The sequence below is a fragment of the Halichoeres trimaculatus genome, unplaced genomic scaffold (assembly GCF_033239565.1).
Source record: "Halichoeres trimaculatus isolate MK-OKI-2021-1 unplaced genomic scaffold, fHalTri1.1 fHalTri1_scaffold_3, whole genome shotgun sequence".
Classification (NCBI taxonomy): Eukaryota; Metazoa; Chordata; class Actinopteri; order Labriformes; family Labridae; genus Halichoeres; species Halichoeres trimaculatus.
In genome coordinates this window covers 11093999-11121988 of record NW_027437181.1, presented here as the reverse complement: position 1 = coordinate 11121988, position 27990 = coordinate 11093999, and the positions used below count along the sequence as shown (strand labels likewise).

The 27990-nt window shown below is 42.2% G+C and overlaps 1 protein-coding gene across 5 annotated transcripts in view; it reads left to right on the top strand.

The window, feature by feature from the left end:
* Positions 1 to 23133, top strand: part of uacab (uveal autoantigen with coiled-coil domains and ankyrin repeats b) — a 48905-nt gene extending 25772 nt beyond the window's left edge. Inside the window, exons 2-19 of one of the 5 annotated variants that reach the window (XM_074666228.1) lie at positions 1611 to 1741; positions 5289 to 5377; positions 6081 to 6145; positions 8199 to 8256; positions 9536 to 9606; positions 9819 to 9925; positions 10223 to 10404; positions 10650 to 10687; positions 11823 to 11879; positions 12112 to 12219; positions 12555 to 12587; positions 12975 to 13070; positions 15511 to 15541; positions 15643 to 15692; positions 15784 to 18492; positions 18669 to 18821; positions 19031 to 19096; positions 20660 to 23133. In XM_074666228.1, coding sequence (XP_074522329.1) covers positions 1611 to 1741; positions 5289 to 5377; positions 6081 to 6145; positions 8199 to 8256; positions 9536 to 9606; positions 9819 to 9925; positions 10223 to 10404; positions 10650 to 10687; positions 11823 to 11879; positions 12112 to 12219; positions 12555 to 12587; positions 12975 to 13070; positions 15511 to 15541; positions 15643 to 15692; positions 15784 to 18492; positions 18669 to 18821; positions 19031 to 19096; positions 20660 to 20731 — 4116 coding nt within the window. In that variant the 3' untranslated portion in view covers positions 20732 to 23133. The remainder of the gene's footprint in view (positions 1 to 1610; positions 1742 to 5288; positions 5378 to 6080; positions 6146 to 8198; positions 8257 to 9535; positions 9607 to 9818; positions 9926 to 10222; positions 10405 to 10649; positions 10688 to 11822; positions 11880 to 12111; positions 12220 to 12554; positions 12588 to 12974; positions 13071 to 15510; positions 15542 to 15642; positions 15693 to 15783; positions 18493 to 18668; positions 18822 to 19030; positions 19097 to 20659) is intronic. The other 4 variants (XM_074666230.1, XM_074666229.1, XM_074666231.1 and 1 more) reach the window with 4 other exon arrangements.
* The last annotated feature ends 4857 nt before the right edge of the window (positions 23134 to 27990 follow it).

Sequence of the window (27990 nt, the reverse complement as noted above, 5' to 3'; positions counted from 1 at the left end):
GCAAGCGGGGGAGCATGGTGGGGGGCAGCAATGTAAGCAAGGTCTTTTTGGCTGGCCTTGTTTTATGCTGGCAGTGGTGATAGACACTAAAGCCATTACTCATGGTGCAGGCATGTCCAGAATGTATTCTTAGCCCCTGTCTTCCTATCAGTCACTACAGAAAGGTTGGAGGGTCAAAAAATAAAGAGGTAACCAGTCTGCAGGGCTGTCTGCACCACCGCTGTTTACCGGGGAGGGGGTGATATTTTAAACCTGGCAGAGCTCACATATTTACCCCCACTGAGCCGGCTGGCTTGCCATTTGGTGGGGCGAAGACACTGGAGACCAGTCCAGTTCCTGCTTGATAAGCTAGAAGCTTGTAGCTTTTACAGCCCAGAGTAGAAGAAGAAGTAGAGTATCACAACAAAAGAAGATTTGGTTCAACAGAAGACTTGAGGATAAAAGTGAGATCAGAGGAGGAGACACTGAGGGGAGGCGAGAGGGAGCCAGGCTGAGCTGACTTTTCCTCCAGAGGAGGAGTTGCAGTTGCCGGCCAGGGCAGGTCCCAGGGCTGGCAGGGCTGGCCCAACTGCTTCTCCACCTCCTCTCCTTCCTCCTTTTACTCCTCCTTCCTCTCCCTTCAACCATCAACTAAACTGCTGTGCAGTGATGAACTTCCAGGCAGAGCCCTTGAGCAACTTGGGAATGCTTAGAAAATCCTGCCAAATGAACTTTTCTGCCTTGAGGGACGGAAACTCCAGAGGCTGAGCCTTCATCAGGAGGACCTCCAGTGCAGCTTAGACTGTCACCCTTTTGTCTTCATCTTGTGTAGCACTCACTGGTTGAGTGCACCAAGACACTGGGAGACTTTTTTTAAATTATTTTTTGCTCTTCGAACCGAAATCCTGGCAACCTTTTCAGTAGCACGGTGCAAGGACCAGCTGCACTCACCCAAGATGAGCCGCTGGCTGAAATGCACCTCCATGCACTTTGTAGGTATTCTTAGTCATTTCTGTCATTCATGAAAAAGCTATTTGATAAGTACTGATTCTTCTTTTCTTATGAAATTCATTCATCTTAAAGCATCTCCTTAAGCAAAGTGTGCAGTGATAGAATTCTCTCTGAATCACTCCTCAAGACCAATTATCGTCATTGTGGACTCAATAATGACATTAAATTACGCATTGTCAAGTGATTTATATGGCATTATCTTTTTATGACTTGATTTGAATTTCTGTTCATGTTGATGTGCTTTCTAATGGCTTGCAGTTAAGTCTTAGATATAATTGTGTTCACCTTCTTTGTTCAGTATGACAGATAAAACATGCTTCTTCCTAGAAGTCTTTAGAGTTCTTTCTTCCCATACTTGGTGGCCGTCACTCATGAGGGGGTTAAGTGAAACTGCAGTGCAGCACATTCTTGGCACTCTTTGCACTATCTGAAGCCTATTATTGTATCCCCAATGGAAAAACAACATTGTCATTATGTCTGTTGTGTTCATTTAATCTCTGTGCTTCATAGTGCATCAGTCAGTACAATGAACTTGAAGGTGTTAAACTTTACTGAATCAAACGGCTCATCTAAGCTGTAAACGTGCTGTTTTTCTAAAAGTTTGTTGTCATTATCCTCAGAACACAGACTGGAACAAATATGATGACCGGCTGATGAAGGCAGTGGAACGTAGCGAGGTGGACAAGGTGGCTGCTGTTCTGAGTAAGAAAGGCATCATCCCCACCAAGCTTGACGTGGAAGGACGCTCTGCGTGAGTAAACAAGGACATACACACATCCATGCCTTGTTTGTTGATGTTCATGTTTAAAGGGCAGCCACACACTTTCATGGTCAACATGTGTGACATGTTCCACATATTCATCTTAAACATAGCTGATATTTCTGTGCTGAAGAAATTCCAGACATCGTGAACATTTCCCGGCCCACATTCCTGAAGTCTTTTGCTGTAGATAAAACACCCATAAATTAGGTTTCCAGAAAATTTGGTCACTCTTCTCTGATATCAAGGTCTCCCTGCATGACCTTACAGAAAAAGAAAAGTACAGCTCCTCTCCAAACTTGTAGAAAGGCATACTGCAGTGTATTATGTCTGCTTTTATCTAAGCAGAACATTTTCCTCCCAGTGTCCATCTGGAGGTCAGTGTGGGAGTTGGTATAAAGAATGTTTGTGGCGAGTAAAGGCTGGACCACATCGACCAGAGTCTGTTTACACAGTCCTGACAGGAAATGACTCCCTGCAAAGACAGATCAGATTCACTGTGGTGCTCAAAACACAAACTAATACATGTGGGCCCAGCTGCAGGCTATTAATGGGATCATTTAGGATCTTGAGGGACCATTTGTTCACACAAGGATGTCTAGTTAACCTCAGGTTGGAGGGGCTTCTACACAGGTTGAACAATAGAAGGCTTACACAGTAAGACATGGAAGGTGTCAGAAAAAGTAGGTCAACCTCACTTTCATGGCTCGCAGTAATTTTCACATGTTGATCTGTTACCAGCCAAGGTGGCAGATATTCCAGGTATCACACATGGACCCTTATGTCGGCCTCAAAAAGCAATACATGAAGCTGTTTTTATGCAGCAGGTATTATGTTTTCTTCCAAAACGGAACCAGATTCCAACTGCTGCATTTCGAGAGGCCAGGCGCCCTCACTTTAATCCCTCATATCAGAATAAGTCACTGTCAAAATAAGCCTGAAGCACAGGCCACAGACCAAAGGCTTTGTCGGAGCATATAACTTTGGAGCACTAGATCCCAGAAGCAGAGATGCCGAGTATTTCAGCAGTGTGTGAAATTCTCTGGTGGCACCACTGCAAAGACCAATGATTGTATACATGCATGCATGTAAGTAAACAGAATTAAACACACAACCTGATAAATGCTTGGTCTCATAATAAGGTGCTAGAATTTGTCAGAACTAAATCAAGAACATTGGCAGCTTGCATAGCACTGACAGACTGTTTAAGGAGGCTGTTGTGGACCAACACAGTCACCTCAGTTATTGCTTAATGAGACTCTGCAGGGCTGACCCAATGGAACTAGATAACAGTAAAATCAACACTCTGACTGAGCATTTATAGAAAGAGGTCATGCTTTTTTCCAACTCACCAAAATGAAAGTGAAGCATAATCGCAACTCAGCAAGGCTGCTTATAGTGCAGTGGGCCACACACAGACCAGCACGTGTTTACAGCTCTCTGACCAACAAAGGAATGCTGCATGGCGATCCCTTGTAATCATGGACCACTGTGGGAAAACTAATTACAAACTACAACACCCTCATATGTAATTTTCTGTAACCTGGATTAGCCAGCTAATGAAATCATCTGTAACTACTCCGTCACAGCCTCCAGCTGAGTAAACATTTTACATCTCTCTCATGGCTTTAGCATGATCCCCACTTGAGGTAAGCCCACTCATGACGCCTCATTCTTTGCTACTGTGATTGCTTGCTGACGAGGGATTAGCTGCCTAAGTCAATCGTATGATGGTGCATCGTCTTGAACAATGCACCGTCATTTCTGGCCTTCGTCATAAATCTGGTGCAGACTACTGCTAGCTTTGTCAGGATTAGCATTAATGGATTTTCTGTTCAGAGGTCTTTCAGTAACAGTAATCACAAGCTGTGAGTTCCACATCTCTACAATGTGAAAACAGATCTCATTTCGACAGATCTTAATGAAGATATTGTTTACATCTGAGGAGACAACACAGCTATCACAGAAATCTTGTGATCTAATTTTAATTTTGAATACTGTGGTTTAGGTATCTTTTGTGTCTTAAGCAAATTTTTCTGAACCACTGAATAGTTTGACCTACAAAACAACTGATAAAGACTTGATTCTGTACTTCAGATAATTTATGGAGCAGCAGGAGTATTTTGGTGGTTGCACCTTCAGAGACATAGAATATTGGACATAGTTTAGTTACCAGGCCTCTGGTTTACTCTTCCCTGTACACCCTCTTAAAATAGTAACCCTGTCCTGTAGGCTGTCAACCTGAAAGTCCCCCTAGGATCAGGTGTGAAGATGAAATGTCATACTTGAACACCCTCTCTTCTAGCAAGACTCTTTAGTCTTTCAAAATTCAGCTCTCAGGCTTAGTCCTCTGTAGCTGCACCAAGGCTTGGTGTTTGGTTCTTGTATGATGTGTGTTTGTCGTTTTGCCCCACAGGTTTTATGCAGGCTTGTTAAAGACTCTTTTGTCGAAATTGTGTCTATTTGAACAAAGTTTGTTTTTTTGTTTTATTTTTCTTACAAAAGAATCACAATGTTGCAGCATTTGTCAGTGTGTATTTGTGACTTTGTTCAGGGGCATTCTTTCAGTCTCTCTCTGGAGATTTCTTTGGCTCATGAACTTGTAGAGTCACATCACTTCAGCCCCCCTCACTCTAGGAGCTCTACTCTGCTTCCTGGTTTCCTGTCTCTGCTGTTTGCCCCGAGAGGTCAGGACCCTCCTCCGCTCCCCCGAGAAGCAGCATCTCTTGGCCATCAACACGGCTTTTAATACCCACACCAGTGTTGAGGTGACAGCCTCGCTGTCTCCTTGGCAGATACCTCGGGGTTAGTGTATAAACGGGTCCAAGCGGCTTGATGGGTGACAGGATGGGATTGGTTTACACACAAGTGCTTTGCAGACTTTGACAGCCAGTGGCGGCAGCCCTGCTGAGGGTTAAATCAGAGAAGGGGATCAAGAATGTTTCCAGTCAGAAGTGATGATTAAAGACAAGTTGGCAAACGTGCATTTGGGCACTGTGTAATTGAGTAACAGAGAAGACGCAAACTTTGTGCAGTGTTACCATCAGCAAGTAGATTTTGTTATGTTGATTTTAATCATTCAGACCTTTTGGTTTCCCCACATTACACAGATAGAAAGTAAAAGCAGAGAAAAGACTGATCAGAGGAGTTACTGTGTAACAGTAAGATTAGTCATAAACTTGAACTCTTTTACTTTCAATACAATGTTTCCTCAGTCAGATTGGTGCCATAAGTGGTTCCTTCAGTACAAAAAGATCACTAAGACGACATAACAGCTTTTATACGTGTAAACTCAGTTTTTCATTAAAAGATTTCTGATATATAACCGTATCACTAATACATTTAGAAAACAGTGTTTATATCGCTCTCAGTTGCCTTGGAAACCCTACATACCATGAGCTTCCTTGAGTTACACCCTCGTCGCCTCTCTTCACACCCTATCACTTTGGCTCCTCTCTCTTCTTCGCTGAGTGCTGTTTAGTCTTCGCTGTCTCCATCTAATGCCCCTGTCTGTTTCCCTCTTCTGATTGGTTTCCAGGTTTCATTTGGCGGCAACACGAGGACACCTGGAGTGTCTCCAACTCATCCTGGGACATAATGTGGACATAACTGCAACTGACGCCACCGGTGAGTTTAGGCTGGATGAGAGCAGCTTTGAAAGTTTGCTAATAGTAGAAAATAAAGGGACAGTTCCTCTTGGGAGGTGCTCCATGTCTCAACGACACACTGAAGCGTCCATGGAGAGTTCTGAAATTACTTTTTCCCCTGTGATGAGTAAGTCACACCTTAGACACTGGTCTCATAACAGAATAGGATGACAAGGATAGTGGTAGTAGTGGTAGTTTGCACAGCACAGGATTTCAATTTCTTCAGTGAGTCATTGTTTGTGATTATCTCCTACCACAGATGTTTTCAGCTACAAGCAAAACAAATGTCTGATTGTGACTCATTGATGACTTTGACAAAGTCATTTACAGTGATCCTCCTTCACATGCAGCTCATCTGCATTTGTAAAAACAGACGTACAGGTGAAGTAACTCAACACTGAAGTGGAGGTTCTGTGCAACTTCATAAGACATGTTGTTAGCAAAGAAAGCCAGGAGAGCAGACAAAGTGCAGAGGACGACTGCGCAGGAAACTGTCTGTGTTTTGGGAAAAGGGAAGTTAAGAGGAGCACATTGCATGGTCAAGAGTTTAGAGAATAAAGCCGCAGGTGTGCTGTAATTCTGTGGGAAGCCATGTGTTCAGGAAACTGCACTTCTGACAATTTATTTATGCAAAGGCTTGACTTTGAATGCATTGTTTTGAAATATTGTCTTTATCTCTTCAGGTAAAAATGCTCTTCATCTGGCTTCCAGAAATGGACATTCACTGTGTGTGCAGAGACTCTTGCAGGTAAAGTTCAGACAGCCTTCCTGTGTTCCTCTGGCACTTTTCACAGATGAGTTTGCTGCTTTTTGTATCGTTTCATGTAATTTTCTTACTTGCTGTACAGGGTTTTTTATTGTTGTAGCTCAGGCTGGTATGTCCGTCTCCTTCCTCCCTGGGAAACAGAGCAGCCTCTGAGTCTCTGACCAGTCAGAGCAGTTTCCTTTTCAGTTCCTTTACATTACTGTTGGTGAACAGCTCTGGCAGCTGAGGCCACTCTGTGTGGGTCAACAGTAGGCCCTGTTGAGTCACCATGACCTACTGGAGGATTTATGTGTTTACAAAGAGGGGCTATCTCTGCAATATGATGGTGTTGTAGCCCTCCCCTGCTCCCTTCTGTGGCATGGTGGTGATCTAACAGAGGTTACGGCTGTTGGCAGAGGGGGTTGCCACTAGTGTTGACAAGCCTACCCTCCTGCAAACCTGCCGTCCATTCTGGGTGCCGTCATCACACCAGACATAGCAGCTGGACACCAACACCTCCCACCCTCTCTATCTCTGTCAGGTATAGGATATCCCCCCTCCAGGCTCCACCATCAGCCCCCAACTGCTCCTCTCACCCCTCCCCTCTCAGCTTTGTCACTTGAGCGTGCTGTTAATTTTTGGCTCTTGTTGCTAGAGAGAGTTGGGTTTTAATAGTGGTGGTGGAGGGGGACCCATTGGCAAGCTTACCCAGCAACATCAGGCCCCTATTGGCATCGAGCCCCCAAGGCTCATAGCAATCCCTCATCACCACAGCGCTAGAGTCAGCCTTGTTCAAACACCCAATTGACTGTGTAGAGATGTCAAAAACATTTCAGCACAGCGCTGCTTACCCTAATATGACCTGCCTGCTGGTGCAGTTCATCTCACAACTAGTAAAGAAAAATTGTTTTGGGTGGTGGATTTAATTGTTTAGGCCCTACGTTTTTTTTAATTAAAGGGGTTGTGAGGAGTTTCTAAGTGATTTTGAAAAAGTCTCCCCTCTAGATATGTGTCTGATCATAAACCACTCTTTAAAATGAGATTATCAGCGTCAATTTAGGTTATTTCAAAATGCTACTTCTTAACTTGATTGATTTACGTCAGAGTCTTTATGAGAGTGAAGGTGAGAAGATGGATCTGTCAGACAGAAAAAGGACAGAAGAGTAGAAGACAGCCAAACAAGAGAGTCATAGAGCATAGGCTAAAAGCTGAAACATGAGTGAAATACTGCAGTGGTCTATTCAAACTTTAGAGTTTATTAGTAAAATGGAGAGTGAGGTTACGTTAGCTCTGCTTGGTAGATGACTGGCAGGACATAACAAGGATTCACCAACGTTACACATCACAGACATGTCTTAGAGCACTAGGCTGCCAGAAGTGCTAAATATAGCTGGCTACTAAGCTACAGTACGATCTGACGACATTTGCTTGTTGTCACATTTCAAACCGTAGCACCACGTAACAATCCTGGTAAATACCTTACCTTGGCGGGTTGTATCCAGTAAAAAGTTGTCTTAAACAAAGAAATTTGTTTTGATCTGATCTCCATTTGATTCCAAAACAAACACATGCCTTGTTAAAAAGTTACATCTTCACAGCAGTGTTTGTGAAACTCCAGACCAGAAGGTGGTGAGGCAGTCCAATTAAAACAGATCCTTCTAACAGCATCTTTAACCAGGTCAAATATTCAACATTTAAATCAAACCAACCTCATCATCCAGGTAGAATATAATGTCTTGCTTAATCTTTTCAGTCGGTGACATTTACTGTTATGTGAGTGAGTCAACGGATAGGTAGTCACATGGACAGGTATCTTATCAGAGGCCTTGTTACTCACCATTATAGATTACAGAAAAATATGTATGTACTCCTCAAGAGTCAAATCATTCATGTAATCATATCAATGTATACTCTAAATAAGTTTTTTTTCCTGCAAAAAGTGCTCATAACATAAAACAAATGTTGGCTGCAGACATCAGGGGACATTTCAGCTACAATGAAACTAATATCTGTACCTGGATATGCTGTGCCAACATGTGTACGTAATGTCTTACAGAACAACTGTCCAGTTGGGAACGTGGACCTACAAGGAAGAACAGCTCTTCATGACGCTGGTAAGACGCTATTTTACTCTGAAACACGTTTTTTTATATTGTGGTCAACAGATTGAACAAATGTTTACATTAAAGGTAAAGCTTAACATACGTTATCCTGAAAGAACACTTGTTCACCCTTCCACTGTATTGTATTTTTTTTCTAGGATTTTCAGGAGTTTCAGTAGGTCACTGATTCCTGAGAATTTGGATAAAGCAGGATTTAACAGATTTTTTTTTTCTTTAAATGTTAATAACTCTAAACTCATGTGTGTGAATGAAGCAGTCTCAGCTGTCAAAAAATCTTTTGTTGCAACCTCCTGACTGTAATTTTATCACAAATTGTCTTTTATTCCTTAGTTTTTGTATATACCGTCAAACACAATATTTTATATATATATATATATATATATATATATATATATATATATATATATATATATATATATATATATATATATATATATATATATATATATATATATATATCCTACATTGGTATTTGGTTTATAAATAAGTCCGTTTCCATTATAGGAACACATATAGATTGAAAATGTTAAATATTTAATTTTGTTGATTTTTTTTTATGCAGTTCCATTTTTTCTCCTTTAAAAACTATTTATTCTGGCAACCTATATCATTTATGAAAAATATTCAAAATTAGAATTTTGGACTTAAAAACGTATGTTTTTAAACATTAGACTATTTGAATAAATCAAATGTATTGTAAATGTATCTATTTGAAACAAAAATAAAGTTGAATATGCTTGTGGTGACACAGTTCTGATGGTTGTGTCAGTGGCTACTGGTCGACAGAAGCCTCATTGGAAAGCTGACAGGCTTTTAGCCCCCACGCAGACAGCTACAAAGGCCCCCCTGTCAATCAGCTGAGCTACAGTTTTCACAACTCACAATGTCACTTCACAGACACTTTTGTTCAAAGCAACGTACGATGTGGAGCACTTGGGGGGTATGGTACCTAGCTCAAGGGCACCTTGACAGGAAATTTTGTTGATTCCTCTCCAGCTATCAGTTGTCCGAGGGACAATGATTCTTTAGATCCTGGGGTATTATATAATCATATAATTTACCAAAATAAAGACAAACATGAAAAAATGTTATATTTGTGCAAAAAAACCTCTAACGATGAAAGCATGTTGTAAACTGGATAATTGAGTTCACTTGCACTCATGCTGTCACTTTTCTTAGTGGTACATGTTTTTGCCAAAGTCTCAAGAATCAGTGGGATATAATTTTAGTGATAAATGAGACGAAATGATTGCTCTCTTTTCCCCCACAGTCATGGCCGGCTGCTCCTCCAGCGTGAAGCTCCTCTGTGACAGCGGGGCTTCTGTGAATGCCAGTGATTTTGTAAGAATTTCCATTATATCACTTGTGTTGAAATGGTCCATTATTAAACCTTATTTCACTGTCTTCCTTTATGCTCAGTAATGACATGGTTGTCTTAAACTGCATGAATGGTTGTTTGATATGTGTGATTTGTGTGCTTCACATTTTAACTGTGTGCTCTTGAAGTTGATTGTGTGTTTTTAAATCTGTTTGTCTTTGTTTTCTTTCTCCAGGATGGAAGGACACCTCTGGTTCTGGCAACCCAGATGTGTCATCCACGAATCTGCCAGTTGCTGCTGGAGCGAGGGGCTGACATTACCACCAGGGACAAACAGAACAAGTAAGAGACATCTTTTCTTGTAGAGTTTGTTCATCATGAGACTGGCTGTTATGAGTTTTCATGATGATAAATCTGTTTCTCAAATGCACTTTGATGATACTTTTAGTGATCTTGAAACAGTACCATGTTTATATATTTTTCTGTTCATAATCCACAATTTATAATGAGATTATCAACACCAAAACGGGTAATTTCCAAGAGCTACCTCTCATTATATGTCGGGTTAAATTTTCATAGATAGTTTGTGCTCTTGTTCTTACTTGTTCTCACTCATAAATTGTCTTTGCTGACCCTCAGGACAGCGCTGATTCTGGGCTGTGAGTTTGGCTGTAAGGATGCAGTGGAGGTGCTGCTGAAAAACGGCATCGATGTGAAGACAGTCGACGGTTTGGGCCATGATGCATTTTACTATGCTCGCCTCAGCAAGAACCAGGAGCTCGTTGCAATGGTCAAAAGTTACCTCGACAAAGCTTCCAGAGGTCAGATTACTAAATATCAATCAAAACAATCTGGTAGCTGTTTGGTTTAAACTTGTATTTTCAAAAAACATGATGCAACATGTAACAATAACTAAGGAGGAGTTGGTGTTATGAAAATATTTATCTTACAGCAAAAATATCTTTAAAATTCTCAAAAAATGAGAAAACATTATTTAAGTATTACAAACAGTAACAAAAATAAAATAGATAAATGAATAATGACTTGTTGTTTCTATCTATTACAGAAAAAGAGGCTGCAAAGATGGAACAGTGGAAGCGGCAGGTAATCCAACAGCATTCAGATTCACATCACTCATTAAAGATATGAATAAATATTTAGTCAGGAGCAGCTGTTTGTCTTAAAATAAAGCTTACATATTTTAACACACTTCATGTGTAAGCACAATCTGAGGGGGAAGTAATTTTTCTGATGCCACCGTCTTTTTTTTTTTTTTTTTTTTAAAGATGCTTAAATTGAATGTTACCTTCAGAAAGACTACAAAGCCTCTTTAAAGTTATTCAACCAGAATGTGTCCTGTTTTTTGTTCAAATCCAAAGACACTTTGAAGGCTGTGTTTTCATGTTCTGCCTTTTCATCCTGTGGTGACCAATTTCTCATTTTTCTTCCACTTTGGCAGTTTTTGAAACCAAAATTACACAAACATGATTGGCTAAAATGCAGTATGTTGTAAACAGTGCAATCTGGATGAATACTCAGTACGCAGCAAACCATGCTACTACTGTTTCCCACAATGTTCGGGGTGTATGTTGTTCTTTCCATTTATGGTAGGTGGTAGCAGTTTAAGGTGCATTATTGTCACCTCATGTAGGGATGGACAGGAAAATAAATACACATTTTATGTCATTCAAACCAGTCAGTGCACATCTGAACAAAATGTTGTTGCATCCAGGCTCAGAGGATACTGCAAATCAAAACAGTGTTGTTTAAAGAATAAAAAATACATTAAATACAAGATATTTATTCCACAGTGCAGTTGTAGTGAAGTATAGTGAAGTTAGCAGTGAAGTAATCATAACAGTGGAAAAGCACAGACTACCTGCCTTGATACAAGTGATTTCTATCTCACTGGTCACAGTTTTATGGGGGACTTTGTTTTCAAAACTGTAAACTAGCAAAGCATACTACCAAACAGATCCATCAGAACAGTCACACTATTTACCACATACATACTATCTTCATACTAAAGTCTAGTAGGTGGTTTTGAAAACAGCTCTTCTGTTGTTGAGCCTGAAGCACAGCCTCTTTATGTAAATCTGCTCAGGGTTCATTGGTGCTCAGATGTACATGACTGCCATCTAGTGAATAAAAGAGGAAGCTTTTCCATACACTGATGTAGCCTGTTATTTTTTTTATTTCTGCAAACAAGGCTGTTAAAAAAGATCCTGTTTGTTTGCAGCATTCAGTGGAGAGGTCAGAGGCAGCTGAGGCTAATAGAAGGGATCAAATCATACATGTAAGTGCTGTAAAACTTCAGCCTTTATCCTTCTAAATCACACACTCTCTTTACATCTGTTGGCTTTCACGATTAGGTTTGTTTGGAATGATTATACTAAAAGTCATAATCAATCATGAGAAAATCAGACTCTGTGTTGTGCTGATTGATAAGGCTGGTTTTGAATTCACTGACAGGGTTTTGGTCGGTTTAAGTTTGTTGATGTTGTGATTGTGTTTACTGTGTTTTTCAGGACCTGGAGAGGCAGAATGAGAGCATGCAGGAGAGTCTCAGAAAGTACCAACAGGAGCAGAAAGTCCTGCTGGATAAGGTCAACATGCTGCAGCAACAGCTCACACAGGTAAACAAAACAACCGCAGAACAAGAGCTGCCGAGCAGGATAAAACAAAACAACTCAATAAAACCCTCCAGCCATGCGTGCCCTTTACTGGCTCGTTGTCAGGGAACTCTCTTGGCTTGACATCATTGTTCTGGGATGAGTTCACTTGACGAAGATGAAATGGTTTCAAAAGAGATGCGTGGGGTTGTAATAATTAGATTCTAGGAAGGGTTAATTGGATAGTTTAATTGAATGCTACATTCAGTGGAAAAAAAATCCACCACTATTCCATGAAGAAGATCTGCTTCAGAAATGAAAAATCAATCAAATTTGTCATTACTTCTTTTCACCTGCAGGAGAAAACAACTGTAGAAGACACTCAAAAACAGGTAGGGAGCAAACACAAAAGTGTGACCATAGAAACGTGAGAGCAATAAAAGAGAAGCTGGGACGGGCTCTGAAAGATGTTGCTGGTGCTGTTTCTAACAGAACTGTTTGTGTGGAAACTGTGCTGCCTGATATGACACCTAAAGGGATGTTCTAGCTCTGGATAACAGCTTAGCAGGCTCTAGCATTCAGGAATCAAGGGTCAGAGGTGGAATCAATAAGTTTGTCGTAGCCTTAGTTCTAACAGTGCGAAAAACAAATGGTGTGAAATGCATCCCAATAATATCTACAAGCAAAGAGATGAACTTTTTTTTTGCACATTTTTTCATCTAAAATGAATGGGTGCCTTGACTCAACAAATCCTTCTTATTGTTTTTTCCTTCCATCAGAAGGATCAGTTGAAGGTTTTACTCACTGCCAAAGAGAAAGAAGACGGAGGAGCTCGAGGGCCAGAGACCGTCAAGGTCCAGCTCAGGAGCACTCTGGTCAGTTGGCTTATTCTTGTCTAATTTACTCTTAAAGGAATTTAACCTCAGAGAAATGATGAAAGATTTCTTTATACAAAGTCAGGCTTTATACATATATTAATCAGACTATCTTTGTTTTCTTCAATTTCTTGCTCATTCTTAAGGTCCCATATTCTGCTCCTTTTCTGCAGTTTAATATGGATCATTGGTGTCTTCATGAAATGGTAGTAACATGTTTTAGTCCAAAAAGCCAATAAGTCAGGCACAGCAGCATTGTTTCCAGGCTCTCATAGCCCCTCTGTTTAGAACGGTCTGATTTAGTGGGCGTGGCCTTCATATGTAAATGAGTCACCGCTGATACCGTCCCGCTCTTCCACGTCAATGAGAGCAGCGCCACGAGTGCACAATGTTTAGAAAACAGCAAAGCTCTTTTACCGTAACATTACAGGCTAAAACAACAGGCTAACCGCAGCTAAAGTTAGCATCCTGAAGCTAACACAGAGACATGGGGGACACTGTAGAAAAGCTCTTACATCTGCTCCACAGCACACAGCATTTAAAATACATTTCCGGGGTCCCAGGTTTGTTGGTGGATGGTTGGTAACGTGTCTGGATTCGGGGCCAGTCTATTCACTTGCTCTCTGTTGTACTGTCCAAAGTTGGAAAAGCAGTCAGCCGTGAAGTGACTAGCACACACATGCACAGTTTTACTGAGTGTAGCTGGCACATTTCCTGATAAATGAACTCTAGCCACTTGGTGTTGTCTTCTTTTGAGATGGGAAGCTTGTGCATGGAATTATGTGGCTGTTTACAGCTAAAAACAGAGCAGTGATGGCTCTTCAACTTTGGCATTCTCCTCCCCGCTGCTGGAGAGATTTTACATTCACAAGCACTACTAAGTACAGGTTTTGTTGTTAAATATCACATTTTGTGGGCTGGGGGGAAAGCCAAAGACCCACAAATTTCACTAAAAAACTTAATAAAGTAATTTTTGCATAATATGGGACCTTTAATGTCTGATACCACTAATGGTACATTACCTGGAGAATTAAATGAACATGACAAAAAATGCAAAGGCCTAGAGTGGTATCCTTTCCTTTGAAATAACCTGTAACCTGTAATATTGGCACTGATAATCTCATTTTAAAGTGTGGATTACGATGAGGCAAATATCTACAAGGGAGACTTTTGCAACATCTCTCAGAAACTCCTCACAGCCCCTTCAGTTTGTACCAGACATTAGAATGAACAAGAAACTGAAGAAAAAAGTGGTGGTCTAACAATTTTTCCATGACTGTACGTTTACAGTAAAAACCATCTAACATTCTACTGTTAAAAAAAAAACTAATGATACCCCACTACTTAACAAACTAAAAACACATACAACAAGATGGAACTTTATTCCATTTATGAGTTTTACCCAAAGAATAGAAACTATTAAATGGAACATTGTCCAACGATTTTTAGTTATGTTTCAAGCTCTCCCAGTTGAAATGGAAACAAGTGATTTTCAGAGTGGGATAAAATGCTCTCAAGGTTCATTTGGCAAGGTAAAAAAAAAACCAAGAGTATGTTTCAAAACATTACAGCATCCAAAGAGAATGATGCTTAGCTAGGATGTACAATTTTGTTTGGTCTACTTTACCCAGGCTGTGATTTAGCCCTTTCTGAAAGTGTAGCCTGCAGTGCAGTTGAACTGTACTGAATTATTTATGGAGCCAGTTTTGGCACCAGACAAAAATAGAAACATGTATCTAGCATCTCATTTTAAAGCAAGACTGCTGGATTGCACTTACATGTACCCAATGACTGTGAAGTTTTTGTATCTGCTCAAAGATAATCTCATCATGCGTTTTCCTTAAAAAACAGCATGAATCAGAGCCTATTTATTACCTCCATTGTCTGTTTTTTTGTTTTTGAACAACACAACTCAAAAAGTAACAAACAGATCCAGATGAAATTTTCAGAAAATCTTCAAAAATGGTTAAGGAAGGAGTGAGGCGATTTGGATTTAAAGAATTCTTTATCATGTTGAGATAGGGCCATTTTCACCATCTGTGTATATAACTTCACGATAAATGTTCAAATTGCTTTGCAAAACAATACAAGACAAGGTCACCATAATTTCTGACAGATGTAAAAGTACGATCCACATCCTGGCAATATTCTGGATACTGCGATCTGGAATGTGAAATATGTACTTGTTCATTATCATTTCAACACTGTCAGGTAACAAATTATGATAAAAACCTGCAACTAACACCAAATTGTAGCAGACAGCCTGCTGTAAAGGAGTATAACATTAAAGTAGGACTAAAGTGTTGCGTAACAATTACAGTATGCTTGGCGGAGGTCTGCGCTCTCTGAGTGCTTGTCTAGTTGAACATGGCTCTGAAATTGAATTGAACTTCAGTCAGAATCATTTGTAACATGTATATTCATCTGTGTTTACTCACAGGGAGATTACTCTGGTCAATCTGTCATCAAAGGTGAGCTTTCATCAACTTTATTCACATTAACAAGAAGTCTTCGGCGCTGATTTGTTTTTCTTGAGCAGAATAATGTCAGCTGTGATGCTTTTTTCTTGCAGGAAAAGAGAACTCTTTTGTAAAACAAGCTCACAGCCTGGATTCTGATCAGGTGGGTTTTGTTTAAGATGTTTCATTTAAAAAAATACATATATATGTATGTGTGCAGAACTCTGGTCCTCATTGTTTTCCTGATCTTGCAGAAACTGCCGAAAGCTGCAATGGCTCGTTCAATAAGCAGACTTCCAGAGAAGAGTCCCTCTGCTGTGGCCTGGGATCTCTCTGGTGAACTGGTGACACTTCAGCATGAGCTTGAGGCAGTTAAGAGAAAACAACAGGCTGCAGACGAAGAGACGGCCCGGCTTCAATCTGCCCTCAACCGTAAAAACCGAGAGTGCCAGGAGCTGGTTCAGAGCCGAGACGCCATCCAGAAACAGGCCGACCAGCAGGTGCAAGAACTAGAGGACGCCTTGGGGGACGTCCAGAAGAGGATGCTGGACTCTGAGTGTAAAGTCAAGCAGCTCCAAGCTCATGTAGTCGCTGTTAAAGAGCATTTAGGAGGCCAGGGGACAGAGGAACTGCGTGCCCAGCTGCAGGATATCAAAGCCAAGTACGAAGGCGCTTCAGCTGAAGTGGGCCGTGTTCGTAACCGCCTCAAACAGAGCGAGAAGGCTTTGGAGGAGTACAAGAGCAGCGAGAGCCAGCTAGCTGCCGAGGCAGAGAGGCTGAACCAAGAACTTGGAGCTCTGACTGCAGAAAGAGAAGAATTAACAGAAACCCTTCTGGAAATGGAAGCTCAATTAAAAGAGGCTCAGACAAAGCACGGCAACACAGTCCCAGCAGAGAAGTTCGACAACATGAAAAACCTGCTGACCAACGCCGTTGATGAGAAGGAGCGGCAGATCGCCGAGCTGAGAGAAGACTACGATCGTGTGCTGGAGGAGGTGGCCGAGCTCCATCGCCAAACGGACAGTCCGTCATCACAAGGGGGATCAAAGGCGATGTCTGAGGAGCAGCAGAGGATCCTGGGAGCTCTGGAGGAACAGAATGCTGCACTTAAAAAGAAACTGGTAGACTTAACTGCAAAAAGCCAGGCGCTGATCCAGGAGGTAGAGGAAAGTGAGGAGGAGAGGGATATCCTCAGAGAGCAGCTGGAAGAGTTCAACAGCAGGATCGGGATGGACCTTATACCCATGAAAGACCACGATGAGGCTCGCAGGAACATGGTGACAGCTCTGGAGGAGCTGGAGGACAAACTGGTTGAAGCCAGTGAGCGTTACGGGAAAGCAGAGGCACAAGTCCAACAGCTTCAAACCGAGAGAGCTTCCCTGCAGGAAAATGTCAGCAGCCTGAAGAGCACCAGCGAGAAACAACAGAGCGAGATGGATGCTCTGAGAGCTCAGAACGCCAACTTGATGCAGAAACTTGATCTTTTGCAGAAAAGATGTGATGACAGAGACAAAGAGTGCATTCAGCTGAGCACACAGAGCCAGACTCTGAAACAAAGCTTGGATGGCGAGTACGTTGCCAGACAGCAGCACGAGCAAGTGAAGATGGAGCTAAACTCCACCTTGGAGAGCGTTAAAGCTGAGATGTTGAAGTTGGAGACTAAGGGAAGAGAAAGTGGGGAAGAACTAAAGAATGTGAAAGAAGGAAATGATAAGTTGAAAGAAGAGTTGGAAAAAGTCCTGTTGGAGATGAAAACAGACTATATTAGTGTTAAAGAGCACAAATCTGCAAAAGACAAGTTGGAAGCTGCCGTGGCGGAGGCAGAGAGCCGAGCAAATCAAGAATCAGCTAGGTACGCGTCTGCTCAGGAGGAAAACATCAAACTCACACAAGAACTGGAGGCCCAGAGAAAAGAACTGGATACCATACAGGAAGCCATCCAGTCCAAGTTTATTCCACTGACAGCAGCTGAGGAGAAAGAAAGCTCGTACAGCTCTCAGGTCAAGGAGCTGACCGCCAAGCTGTTGGAAATGGAAGAGAAGTATAAGAAAGAAAGGTCAACTGGAGAGAGCAATAAACAAGAGAAAGAGAGACTAAGAGTGGAGATGGAGTCGGTTCAGCAGAGGCTGGACTCTGTTCTGGTCAGCAGTGAGAAACACAAGGATGTGGAGGAAGAGTTGAAGAGCAAATTTGAGAAGCTGACTGAGAAGTTGGTCGACTTAGAGCAGCAGCACAAAGAGGTAACTCTGCAGAAAGCTGATCTGGAGGAGAAGAACGCCATCTGCAACACTCAGATCCAAAATCTCCAGGAGCGTCTGAAATCAGAGCTGACCCGGATCTCGACATATGACACAGAGCTCAAAGCTCTCAACGATGCCATGCAGCAAGCTCAGACCGACTGCAAGAGAGCCAGAGAGGCTCAGCAGGAGGAGGCCCAGAGAGTTTCTGCCTTACAGAAAGAGTTACAGGAGCGCCGCGGGGGTCAGGCTGCTCTGCAACAACTTGCCTCATCCAAGGACGCGCTGGAGGCTGAAGTCGCTAAGCTTCAGCTGGCTCTCCGCGAAGAAGAGGAGAACAATGCCCAGAGAGCCGAAGACGTATCTGCCCTGCAATCTGAGCTCCTCCAAGCCACGCAGGCTCTCCAAGAGATTCATTTCACGGACGACCAAATAAATGAGCTGAAGAAGGAGAAGCAGCAGCTGGAGGAGGAGGCTGCCAACCTGAGCAACAAGCTGCTGGGCTTAGCAGAGGAGTGCGAGGAGGCTCAGAAAGGAGCCGCGCGAGCCAGGGAGGGTGAGAGCAGAGCCAGGGCAGAGATGGAGGCTGTTCAGGAGAAGGGACGTGGCATCGAGAGAGAGATCAGGGAGCTTAAAGAAAGATATGATGAGTCACTCAGCACCATCTGTGACCTCCAGAGGAGGATTCAGACATCAGCTCAACAGACTGAGGCCAAAGACAAGAAGGTACAGATCATGGCCTTATGCAACAATCGACAATTATTTATAGGCTGTACAGAATGTGATGAGTCTCGATGTGTTATGTAAGCTTTATTCATAAGGGGTATGGGTTTTTATCTTTAGCAAAATGTATGGCAACATTAAATGTAATCCACTTTCAACCATCTCTGTGTGTGTCTCAGATCACAGAGTTGCTGACGGATGTGGAGCGGTTGAAGCAGGCACTGAACGGCCTGTCTCAGCTTGCATACACGAGCAGCGCTCCCAACAAGAGACAGACGCAGCAAATCGACACACTCCAAGCCCAGATCAAGAATCTACAGCAGCAGCTGGCTGTGAGTGGACAAACAAACGTGTTAGGGTTCATATTCATCTTTGTAGGTGGATGTAAAAAAGCTTTTAGAGTCTGTGGTCTTTTTCTTCTCTTTCAATACATTTACAGCAAGGAGCAACACGCTCACATCACTTCACATTCTTTGTTATGTGCTTTACTCTGAGAGATTGACGTCATGGCTCTTTGTCTTCTTCTCTTCTGTATGAAAAGGATGCTGAGAGGCAACACAGGGAGGTGGTTTCAATTTATCGAACTCATCTTCTTAGTGCAGCACAAGTAAGTTCAGTTTGTTAACCTCTTTGACAGGTGGGGTTCCTCTTACCTTGTTAAACTAAATGCATGTTCTTATCTCCAAATCACTCAGTTTTTGTTGGTCAGGGATGTTTTAACAACCTCTGAGGAGCATTTAATTGACTAAAACAGGAAGGTTGAAGTACTACACCTTTAAAATACATTAATGTTCAAAATTTTAAAAGAAAAATCCTAAAAATTGGCCTTTATCTATTTTAATCAAGCAGTTTTAGTGAATAGCTAACATTCAATGAGTTAAAGTGGTACTCCGGGATGAAACAAGTTGGGTCCTATCACAAGGTTTAGGGCAGAAATACCCCTACAGCAGTGATTTTGTGCAGCAGAAGCCTAGAGAGCTCGCACCAAACACCCCCTCCCTGCTCGTCAGACGGTTTCCTCTGCACTCAGACAGGGCCATATTTTACTTGACCAAAAACACAAATAAACGGACTCCCACCGAAAAAATCTGATATCGGTCTGCATTCACGCTTTATTTAGAGAATTTACAGCGCATTACTTTCACACAAAAACACCCCTAAATAAGGCTCTAGTTCTCATCGTGTCTCTTCGTCCTGGCAGACTACCTGCGTTTGTTTATATCTGGCATGCCGCACGCGCTGAGCTAATACACTGAGCGGCGAGCGCCTCGTAGCCAGCTGTGGCTCTGCAGCGGAGGTAGCGCCGTTTTACGACACGATGAGAACTAGAGCCTTATTTAGCGGTGTTTTTGTGTGAAAGTAACACGCTGAAAATTCTCTAAATAAAGCGTGAATGCAGACCGATGTCAGATTTTTTCAGTGGGAGTCCGTTTATTTGTGTTTTTGCTCAAGTAAAATATGGCCCCGTCTGAGTGCAGAGGAAACCGGCAGACGAGCAGAGGGGGGGTGTTTGGTGCGAGCGCTCTGGGCTTCTGCTGCACAAAAACACTGCTGTAGGGGTAATTTCTGCCCTAAACCTTGTGATAGGACCCAACTTGTTCCATCCCGGAGTATCACTTTAAGCCTGGACTTCTCCCAGCAACAGATTTCTTCTTCTGATCAGTGAGCTTGTGCTTAAAACTTCCTCAGCTTTCTAATCAGCTAATCTCCTGAGCCAGAGAAAGTTGTTGCCAAAATAAAGTTTGTCTAAAGTTTTGAGGTGAAGCATCAACTCAGATCCCCTTTAACACATCATTGTAAAAACAGCTGCAGCACAACATGAGTCACCGTCATCCAAAGGTGAACCAGATCATAGGCTTGTTTGACACACTGGGGGTACACATTAAAACTGTAACCAATCACAGCACTGCTACATCACACAATTAAGTGTAAACTGCTGCTGATAATTTGAGGCTGTAATGGTTGGAAATCCTTTGGGAGCAGGATGCTAGTTCATTAACCAAAACAGAAAAGCTCAACAACAACAGGACAAGACGTGGACTCAGCCCACATGAGTTAAATCTGTAGGTGTAAGTGCACAGTAGCTTTTAGGGCCTGAAACTGAAAGCTTAGGGTGAAATTAATTCAACACAAACAGACTAACTTCCTGCTCTGACTTTCTTTCTCGTAGGGTCACATGGATGAGGACGTCCAGGCCGCTTTACTGCAGATCATCCGCATGAGACAAGAGTTTGTGTGTTAAAGCTTCCACCCAACAAAACACAATGCTACCTGCTGACTCCAGTTTATCATTTTCACATCTCCCACTGCAGTGCTGTGGCCCCTGTGGGTGCCCACTGTTTGTGTGTGTGTGTGTGTGTTTGTGTGTATGTGTGTGTGTTTTTATGTATGCGTGTGTGGGTGTTTGTGTGTCTATGTATCGGCAAAGTTTCTCCAGTCCAGCAGCTCTGAAATCCAAAATTCAAACCTCTGTGTGTGTGTGTGTGTGTATGTGTGTGTGTGTGTGTGTGTGTGTGTGTGTGTGTGTGTGCGTGTGTGTGTGTGTGTGCGTGTGTGTGTGTGTGTGTGTGTGTGTGTGTGTGTGTGTGTGTGTGTGTGTGTGTGTTTGTGTGTTTGTGTTTGTGTGTATGTAAAGTGATCACTGCCTGACTTTCAACATGATAAGAAACAGAAGAAATGAAATAATATGAAAAATGTTTTCAAACCAATTCACAAACTGTGCTGCCCCAAAAATATTTAGAAATCTCTGCTGAGTCAGTTTCATCTTATCAGGCAAATAAAGTTGATCTCTCTACAGCTTTAGCTGAAAATACCGAGTGATTGGTTGTGCGTTAAAATGTAGGTCCCAGTAATGGATTTTCTCGCCTTTAATGGGATGTAAACATTTTGTAAACAATTAGCAATTTTTCAAGTCCCTCTTCAGATCCGGTGTCTATAAGAACACAGTCACAGGTTTTGCTTGCTGTAATTTCCATACAGTAACAGATCCGACGTGGGGTGACCCACAGCTCATGACTTAACTGAAAGTGTTTCCTAAAGATTTGAAGTTAATTTAGCTGTTATAATACCACACATATCTCTTCTGTTTTTGTATTTCCTGAGACGGTTCCTCTCTGTGAAGCCGCAGGGACAACATTGTTACAAAACAAAGATTTTGTACTTAACTGAATTTGTCTGTGTTTTATCCTCCTGAAAACATTTAAGGAAGGCACCTTTCATTCCCGGTCTTAAGCAGGGTAACTGTTACATCAAGCAAAACCTGTTTCAGTGTGATTCCTGCCTCCGAACAGACTGTGAAACATTACAAATCTGTCCTTGAATAAAGCTCTTAGAGTAATAATGCACTCAGCCATAGAATTTATTGTACTTTAGAAGAAAGATGTGGATAAATCATGTGCATTACTATGAAGGTTTCTTCCTTTTCAGCGTGATTGAGGCAGTTTCCTCACTCACAAAACAACAATTTACACTCTGAAATGTCAAACACTTTTAGAGACATTGGATTTGATCGAGTCCAGACGTTATGACATTTAAGATGGAGATGAAAGAATTCCAACCTGTTTTCTGTTAAGATGCTTTTTATGAGACTGAACTCACTTTGTGGCACATTTGTTTTCAAAGTACTCCCTTACTGCCAAAGCTTAAAGAGGGAAAATTATCCAAATCCTTGGACTGCTTGCTGTTCTGGTGCATGGTGCGCGGTAATGTGACAGATTTGAGCTCACTCAGTGCATTAAGCCTGGCTACTGTTTGTGCTGGATTTGAGTCATGGAGGGAGCGTGGAGTGGAGATCTCTTGTGTGTCCCATCAGTTTGCAGTGGCACGTTGTCCTTTTTTGTTGAACCAGAGTGTCCTCTTGTGGTGAGACTTGGCAGGCCAAGTTGATAGAAAATGTAATAATCAGTGTGGACCAGGGGTGGGCAGCAGTGGTTTTAGGAAGCTCTAATATCTGGTTCAGAGAATGTCACATGTGAGTTGCTGACAGGGTTATATCAACTACAGCCAAAGCAAATCCTGAAGAAGACAGAAACGTCTCATCTTAAGCTTGACGTAAACTCTGCAGCCCTCTTAGAGCCTGTGCTGCGTACCCCTGAGCCTGCTCTTTGTGAGTCTTGATGGTGTTGTGTAGTGGTTTTGTGATTGTGGAGCGAGTCTCTCATGCCTTTACACTGATATATTTTTCATAGATTTGTACTTCTTTAATTACTGAACTACAGTGTGAGAATTCTGATATTCAGCAGGTCTGGAAGTAGAACGGCACAAAACAACGTTCAGGGTAACATTTACCACAGGAAGCTATTCAGAAGAAATACCACAGATCCCCTTATTTATGATGATCAGTTACCTGAAGCACTCCTCTCTGTATCTTTCTGCAAACATACTTTACAAAGTGAATCTTTGAGCTCTATTTTTATATTCTGGCCAAAACGCTTTTTTCACAGACAGTTGAGAAAACAACACTTTGTGTATTTTTTGACTCAGATTTTGGGGATTAACAATCGTTTTGAATATTTCTTTCTGTCTTCCCTCGACTGTTAACCATAAACTGAATCCAGGTAAATCTCTTCATTAATGAACTGTAATCTGTTTTTCTTTGACAGTAACATTTGTGTTTGTGAATCACTAATACAAAATCAATAAAAGTGCCTAACATAGAAAACTACATTTGTGTTCAGTGTGATTTACTGTCCCTGCAAGGAAGCTGCTTTTCACTGCAGAATGAGGATACTGGTGGTCATCGGAGAATAGATCCAACTTTACCTCCCAGCCCTTAGTCAAACAAGGACTTGGTATTTATTTGATGGAGTAGAATCAACTTTATCCTCCTCTGACCTCGGCATCAACAAGGCATTTTCGCCCATGGAACTGCCACTCCCTGGATATTTCCTCTTTTTGGGACCATTCTCTGTAAAGCCTAGAGATGGTTGTGCATGAAAATACCAGTAGATCAGCAATTTCTGAAATACTCAGACCAGCCTGTCAGGCACCAAAAACCATGCCACATTCAAAGTCCCTTAAATTACCTTCTCCATTCTGATGCTCAGTTTGAACTGCAGCACATCGTCTTGACCATGTCTACATGCCTAAATGCATTGAGTTGCTGCCCTGTGATTGGCTGATTAGAAATTTGCCTTAACAAGCATTTAACAACAGGTCTGCCTAATAAAGTGGCCGGTGAGTGTATAGTGAAAATTTACATACACTTGGAAGTCACAAATTCGGGACAACACACCAACTAGTGGTGATAATATGACTGTCAGGTCAGGCTGATTCAGCTCCATTCTCAGGACACATCCACTAAACCTCTGGAGATGTGCTGTTTTCTGTGACATTAAGCCATCAGCAGCTGGCCCTGTAAATACCGTAATTATGAGATGTGATCTGGACCTGATTGTTTAGCACTTCCCTCAGATGTTTGATCAGATTCTGTTCTGGTTCAGTCCTTTCTTCCTGCTCAGTGGTCCAGTTTAAAATGTTCACTTGCTTTTAAACGAATTCCACTCACTGGCAGGTGCAGTTCAGTATTTTTTGTAAGTTTGTTTTTGTTCTTATATTGTAAGGAGTTTTTCAGGCTGTCTTTGTTTTGTTGTCAAAATTATTGTCATGTTCTACTGCTCTCACTCCTGTCAGCGAAACTTCAGCTTGTTCGTTTTGTCCTGTGTGCTGTTTTCACATATATCTAAAAAGGCTTCTCAGAGCTGTTAGCGGTGCTGCAGAATCATCTCAACCCACAACTTGTTGAGATTACTGTTACTGTTTCTGTCTTTGTTGTTCTTCTACTCCTGGGAAAAGTTGATAGACGAAACTCCAAGTACCAAGAATGATTTGAAACTATCTTGAATCATACTTTTATGATTGTTGTGGGCTTTATTTTCTTCTTTATTCAATCAAACCTGATCAAACAACACCCACACAGTCTGATAAAAAAGATAAGCTCAGCTCATTTCCCTTATCTTTTGTTTTGACTGTTTCGCAGTAAGTCCCAGTGAAAATTCAAGTTATCAGGGGCTTAAAGATGGATCTCATAAATGTGTTTCAGCCCCACACTTGGTTCCTTCCCCTGTTCAAGCCCAGTTCATGTGGTTTCACTTTGAGTACAATCAAACCAGGAATGAGATCAAGCAGCGCTGATCAGGTGGACGAAGTCTGGGGCTGTGATTCTGATTGAAAAACAGAATCACTATATCTTCATATCAGCACGGCATACTGACGTGAGAAACATTTCTGCCAGGTGTATTTATTTTTCACAGTTTGACCACAGCCCATATAGAATGACTGGGGAGTTAGAGTTTTCGACCTATACTAAAGCCAGCCACCAGGGGGAGCAGTTTTTGTTGTGACCTCATTTTGAGCCGAGTGAGATGACGTGCATTTTCAAACAGTCTGTGGTTCACACACACCCCCACCCCCACCCACTCACACACACACTTTAATTGATAAAAGACTTGTCCTGGGTTTGACTGCTTTGAGAAGAGCTCACTGGTTTTAAGTGGCAGTCCTCTCTCCTCCTCCGCCTTCCTTGCTTTTATGATTCTCTTTCTTGCGGTCTGCACTGAATAAGCTGTTCTCAGCAATTACAGCAAATACAATTCAATCTGTTGCTCCATCTCTCTTTAATCTCATTTCCAGCCTCCTAATCAGTCCCATACATCCACTTGCGGCTGTTTGGTTTACCACTGTAACCCCTTCCCCGGCCACAAAGAATCCCAGCTTTATAAAATTCGTCATCCTGAGAAGGATCAGAGACTTTATTTATGTTGGAGTGAGCCCCGGACGTCCACCGCATGCCTCATGAGCGGTAAACTGGCTGAGGAAGCAGGCGGGTGGTTATATACACATGAGAAACACACCCACATCTTTGCTTCATATTCTCTGAGCTGTCACGAATGTTTGTTATCTCACACAGTGGTGAACCACCTCTGAGGCTCTGAATCCCTGGAGGAACTGCTCTGCTTTGTTAGCGATCAGACCCTCAGAGGTCCTCTCATTGTTCTTGCGATGCGACATCTAAAACAGCTTTATCTTCCTCTTTCTCTTCTGTTGACGATTAACCTCAAACTCCCTCTCCTTCACCAGCGTTTACGTGAGCAAAAACTCCTCTCTGTCTCCTGAGCCTCCTGATTTCACACTGCATAGCTCTCTGGGCCTCATGATGGACACTTTAACAGAAACGGGATCAGAGTTGATGCAGCAGAACCAGAAATATTTTCTTTCTTATTACTCACATTCTTTGTCTTCTGCCAAACCTGGCAGCTGTATTACCCACAATGCAACTTGACCACCAATAACCCTGCTGGATCTTCTGGTGAGTTATGCTAATGACAGCTAATGCAACCACGAGCCTCATGCAGACCTAAGGAGGGGCCTGCAGAGGTTTGGAGTCTTTTTGATGCAACATGAGCAGATTTTTTGGTCTTTGTGACTATTATCTGCTTTTTTTAAAATTAAATCTTAGTGAGCTGTAACTGTTTTGTTCAAAGTGTCTTTTATTCTTCTTACTGTGATGTGAGATTTCTGTATCAATTTGTATTAATGGCTCAAAGGCAGATGCATTTTATTTACTGTACTAGCAGCTGCAGTGCTTCCTCAACATAGAAACACAGCATATAAAGATTAAAGGGTTGTTTTCTTTTTAATATTGTGTTTAAAGAAGTGTTTATTGTAAATGCATGTATCCAGATGTTGATTAAACTGTGCTGTCAGAGTCATAAAAAGATGAATGCATGTCTTTGAATGTGTGCAGTTATACTATTTGTGCACAGACAATCAGGACACACGTCATTCTTTTCACATTACTTTATATATCCCCTAGAGGCAGTTACATTTCAGTTTCGTCCCTTCCAGAAACATAAAAAGACAGGGAGCAGGAGAACTGGTGGCTTATATTTTGCACCCAGAGTATCCAGATCGGTTCTCTTTATAACTCCTGTAAGTTATTTTTCTTAAATTTACCAGTGGCGATTACTCTAAGACTGCAAAGGAAACTCAGCTTCCCCTAAACTGTCCTTCAAAAAAAGTGGTAATATGATCTGCTGTGTGAACATTTTATTGACAAAATATGCGCTAGAATTCCTTCACCATTTGTTCAGAATCAGCTACCTATCACAGGTAACTGGCTGGACCTCCTTCTCATTCATCCCTGCAGCGTCTCAGCGCTTTAACCTGTGGATTTAACACAGTCGGACGCTCAGCGTCTTCTGACTTCAGTTGGGAAGCGTAGAGTGGGTTGTTCCACTGTGGAAACTGGACGATCATTGGATAAACGCTGGGCTTTGTCCCGCCCATCGGACGCTGAGCGTCTCTGGGGGTCTATGAGGCAGTGGGCTGGCCTGGACGCTGGGCTTCTGCATGATGATTGGATGATCTGTCTGAGGCCAAATCCCTTTTTGACTGACAGTGAAATGAGCCAGTCAGCGATCTTGAAGTATAACCCTCCACCGGAGCATCTTCTGAGTTTTACAGTCAGCTGTTTTGGACTGATCCGGAGGCTTTATCGATTTCCAGCAAGTTTACCTTTCATAAAAACAACGAGCGCTGTGTTTAAAGATTCTTTCTCTTTTCACCAATAAGCAGCTACAGCTACAGCTGTGGAGCTTCTCCCCCTGTCACTCACACTTACAGCCTGTCGTAGTCTCATGTAGCAGCTCCAGCTGCTAACAAGCTGGTACGGAGGGTAGAATTTACGTTTAAATAAATAAACAAATTTATGATGTGGGCTGGAAAAAAATGAGCTTCCCCTCCTTGACTGGACAGCAGCTGACACTGTAATTCACAAATCTTTTTTCCGAAGAATATACAAACTTAATCACTTAAAGTGGGTGGGACTGGGCCTAGAAGTTTAGGTTTCACACCCCATGAGGCAAGGCCTGGTCCAAATCTAACCTGTGCCGCCCTTCCTGAATGTCAGTCCCAGCTCTCGCCCTGTTTCCAACTTTGTCAACTGCCCTGTCCTCTCCAATTAAAGGCTTAAAACAAGGATGATATGTCACAGGAGTCAGGAGTCTCTGCAGCGTATTGCTCAAAGAGTCCATGGGAGAATAAAAAAGAAAGGAGGACCTACGTGATATTATTTTTTGATTGTACTCAGTCAAATGAAGTAGGAATCAGACACTTGTTTTGCTGTGGAGTCCTGCTGTCCTATCATATCATAATTTCTCCACCTCCTTCTCTCCCTCTTCCTTCCTTCCTGCTTTTTTACCTTCTGTCCATCATCCTTCCTTCCTGGTGAATTCCACAGGTCAGGTCACACCAGAGGTTTGAGCCATATTTGTCTCTCTGGTGTAATTGCTAACCATCTTTCTTCCCCCTAATAGGCCATTACTCAGGCAGTGCTGGCCGGCCAGCGAGCGCAGCTACACCGGGGGCAGTGAACGCGAGGCCAGGGGCCCCTCTTTTTTCATTAGTCCCCTGAGGGACTGAACCACTCTTGGCTCTGGGCCGAGACAGGCGAGGCCCCTTTAATGTTTTTGCAGAGCTCCAAAGCACTTTGTTGCCTCAATA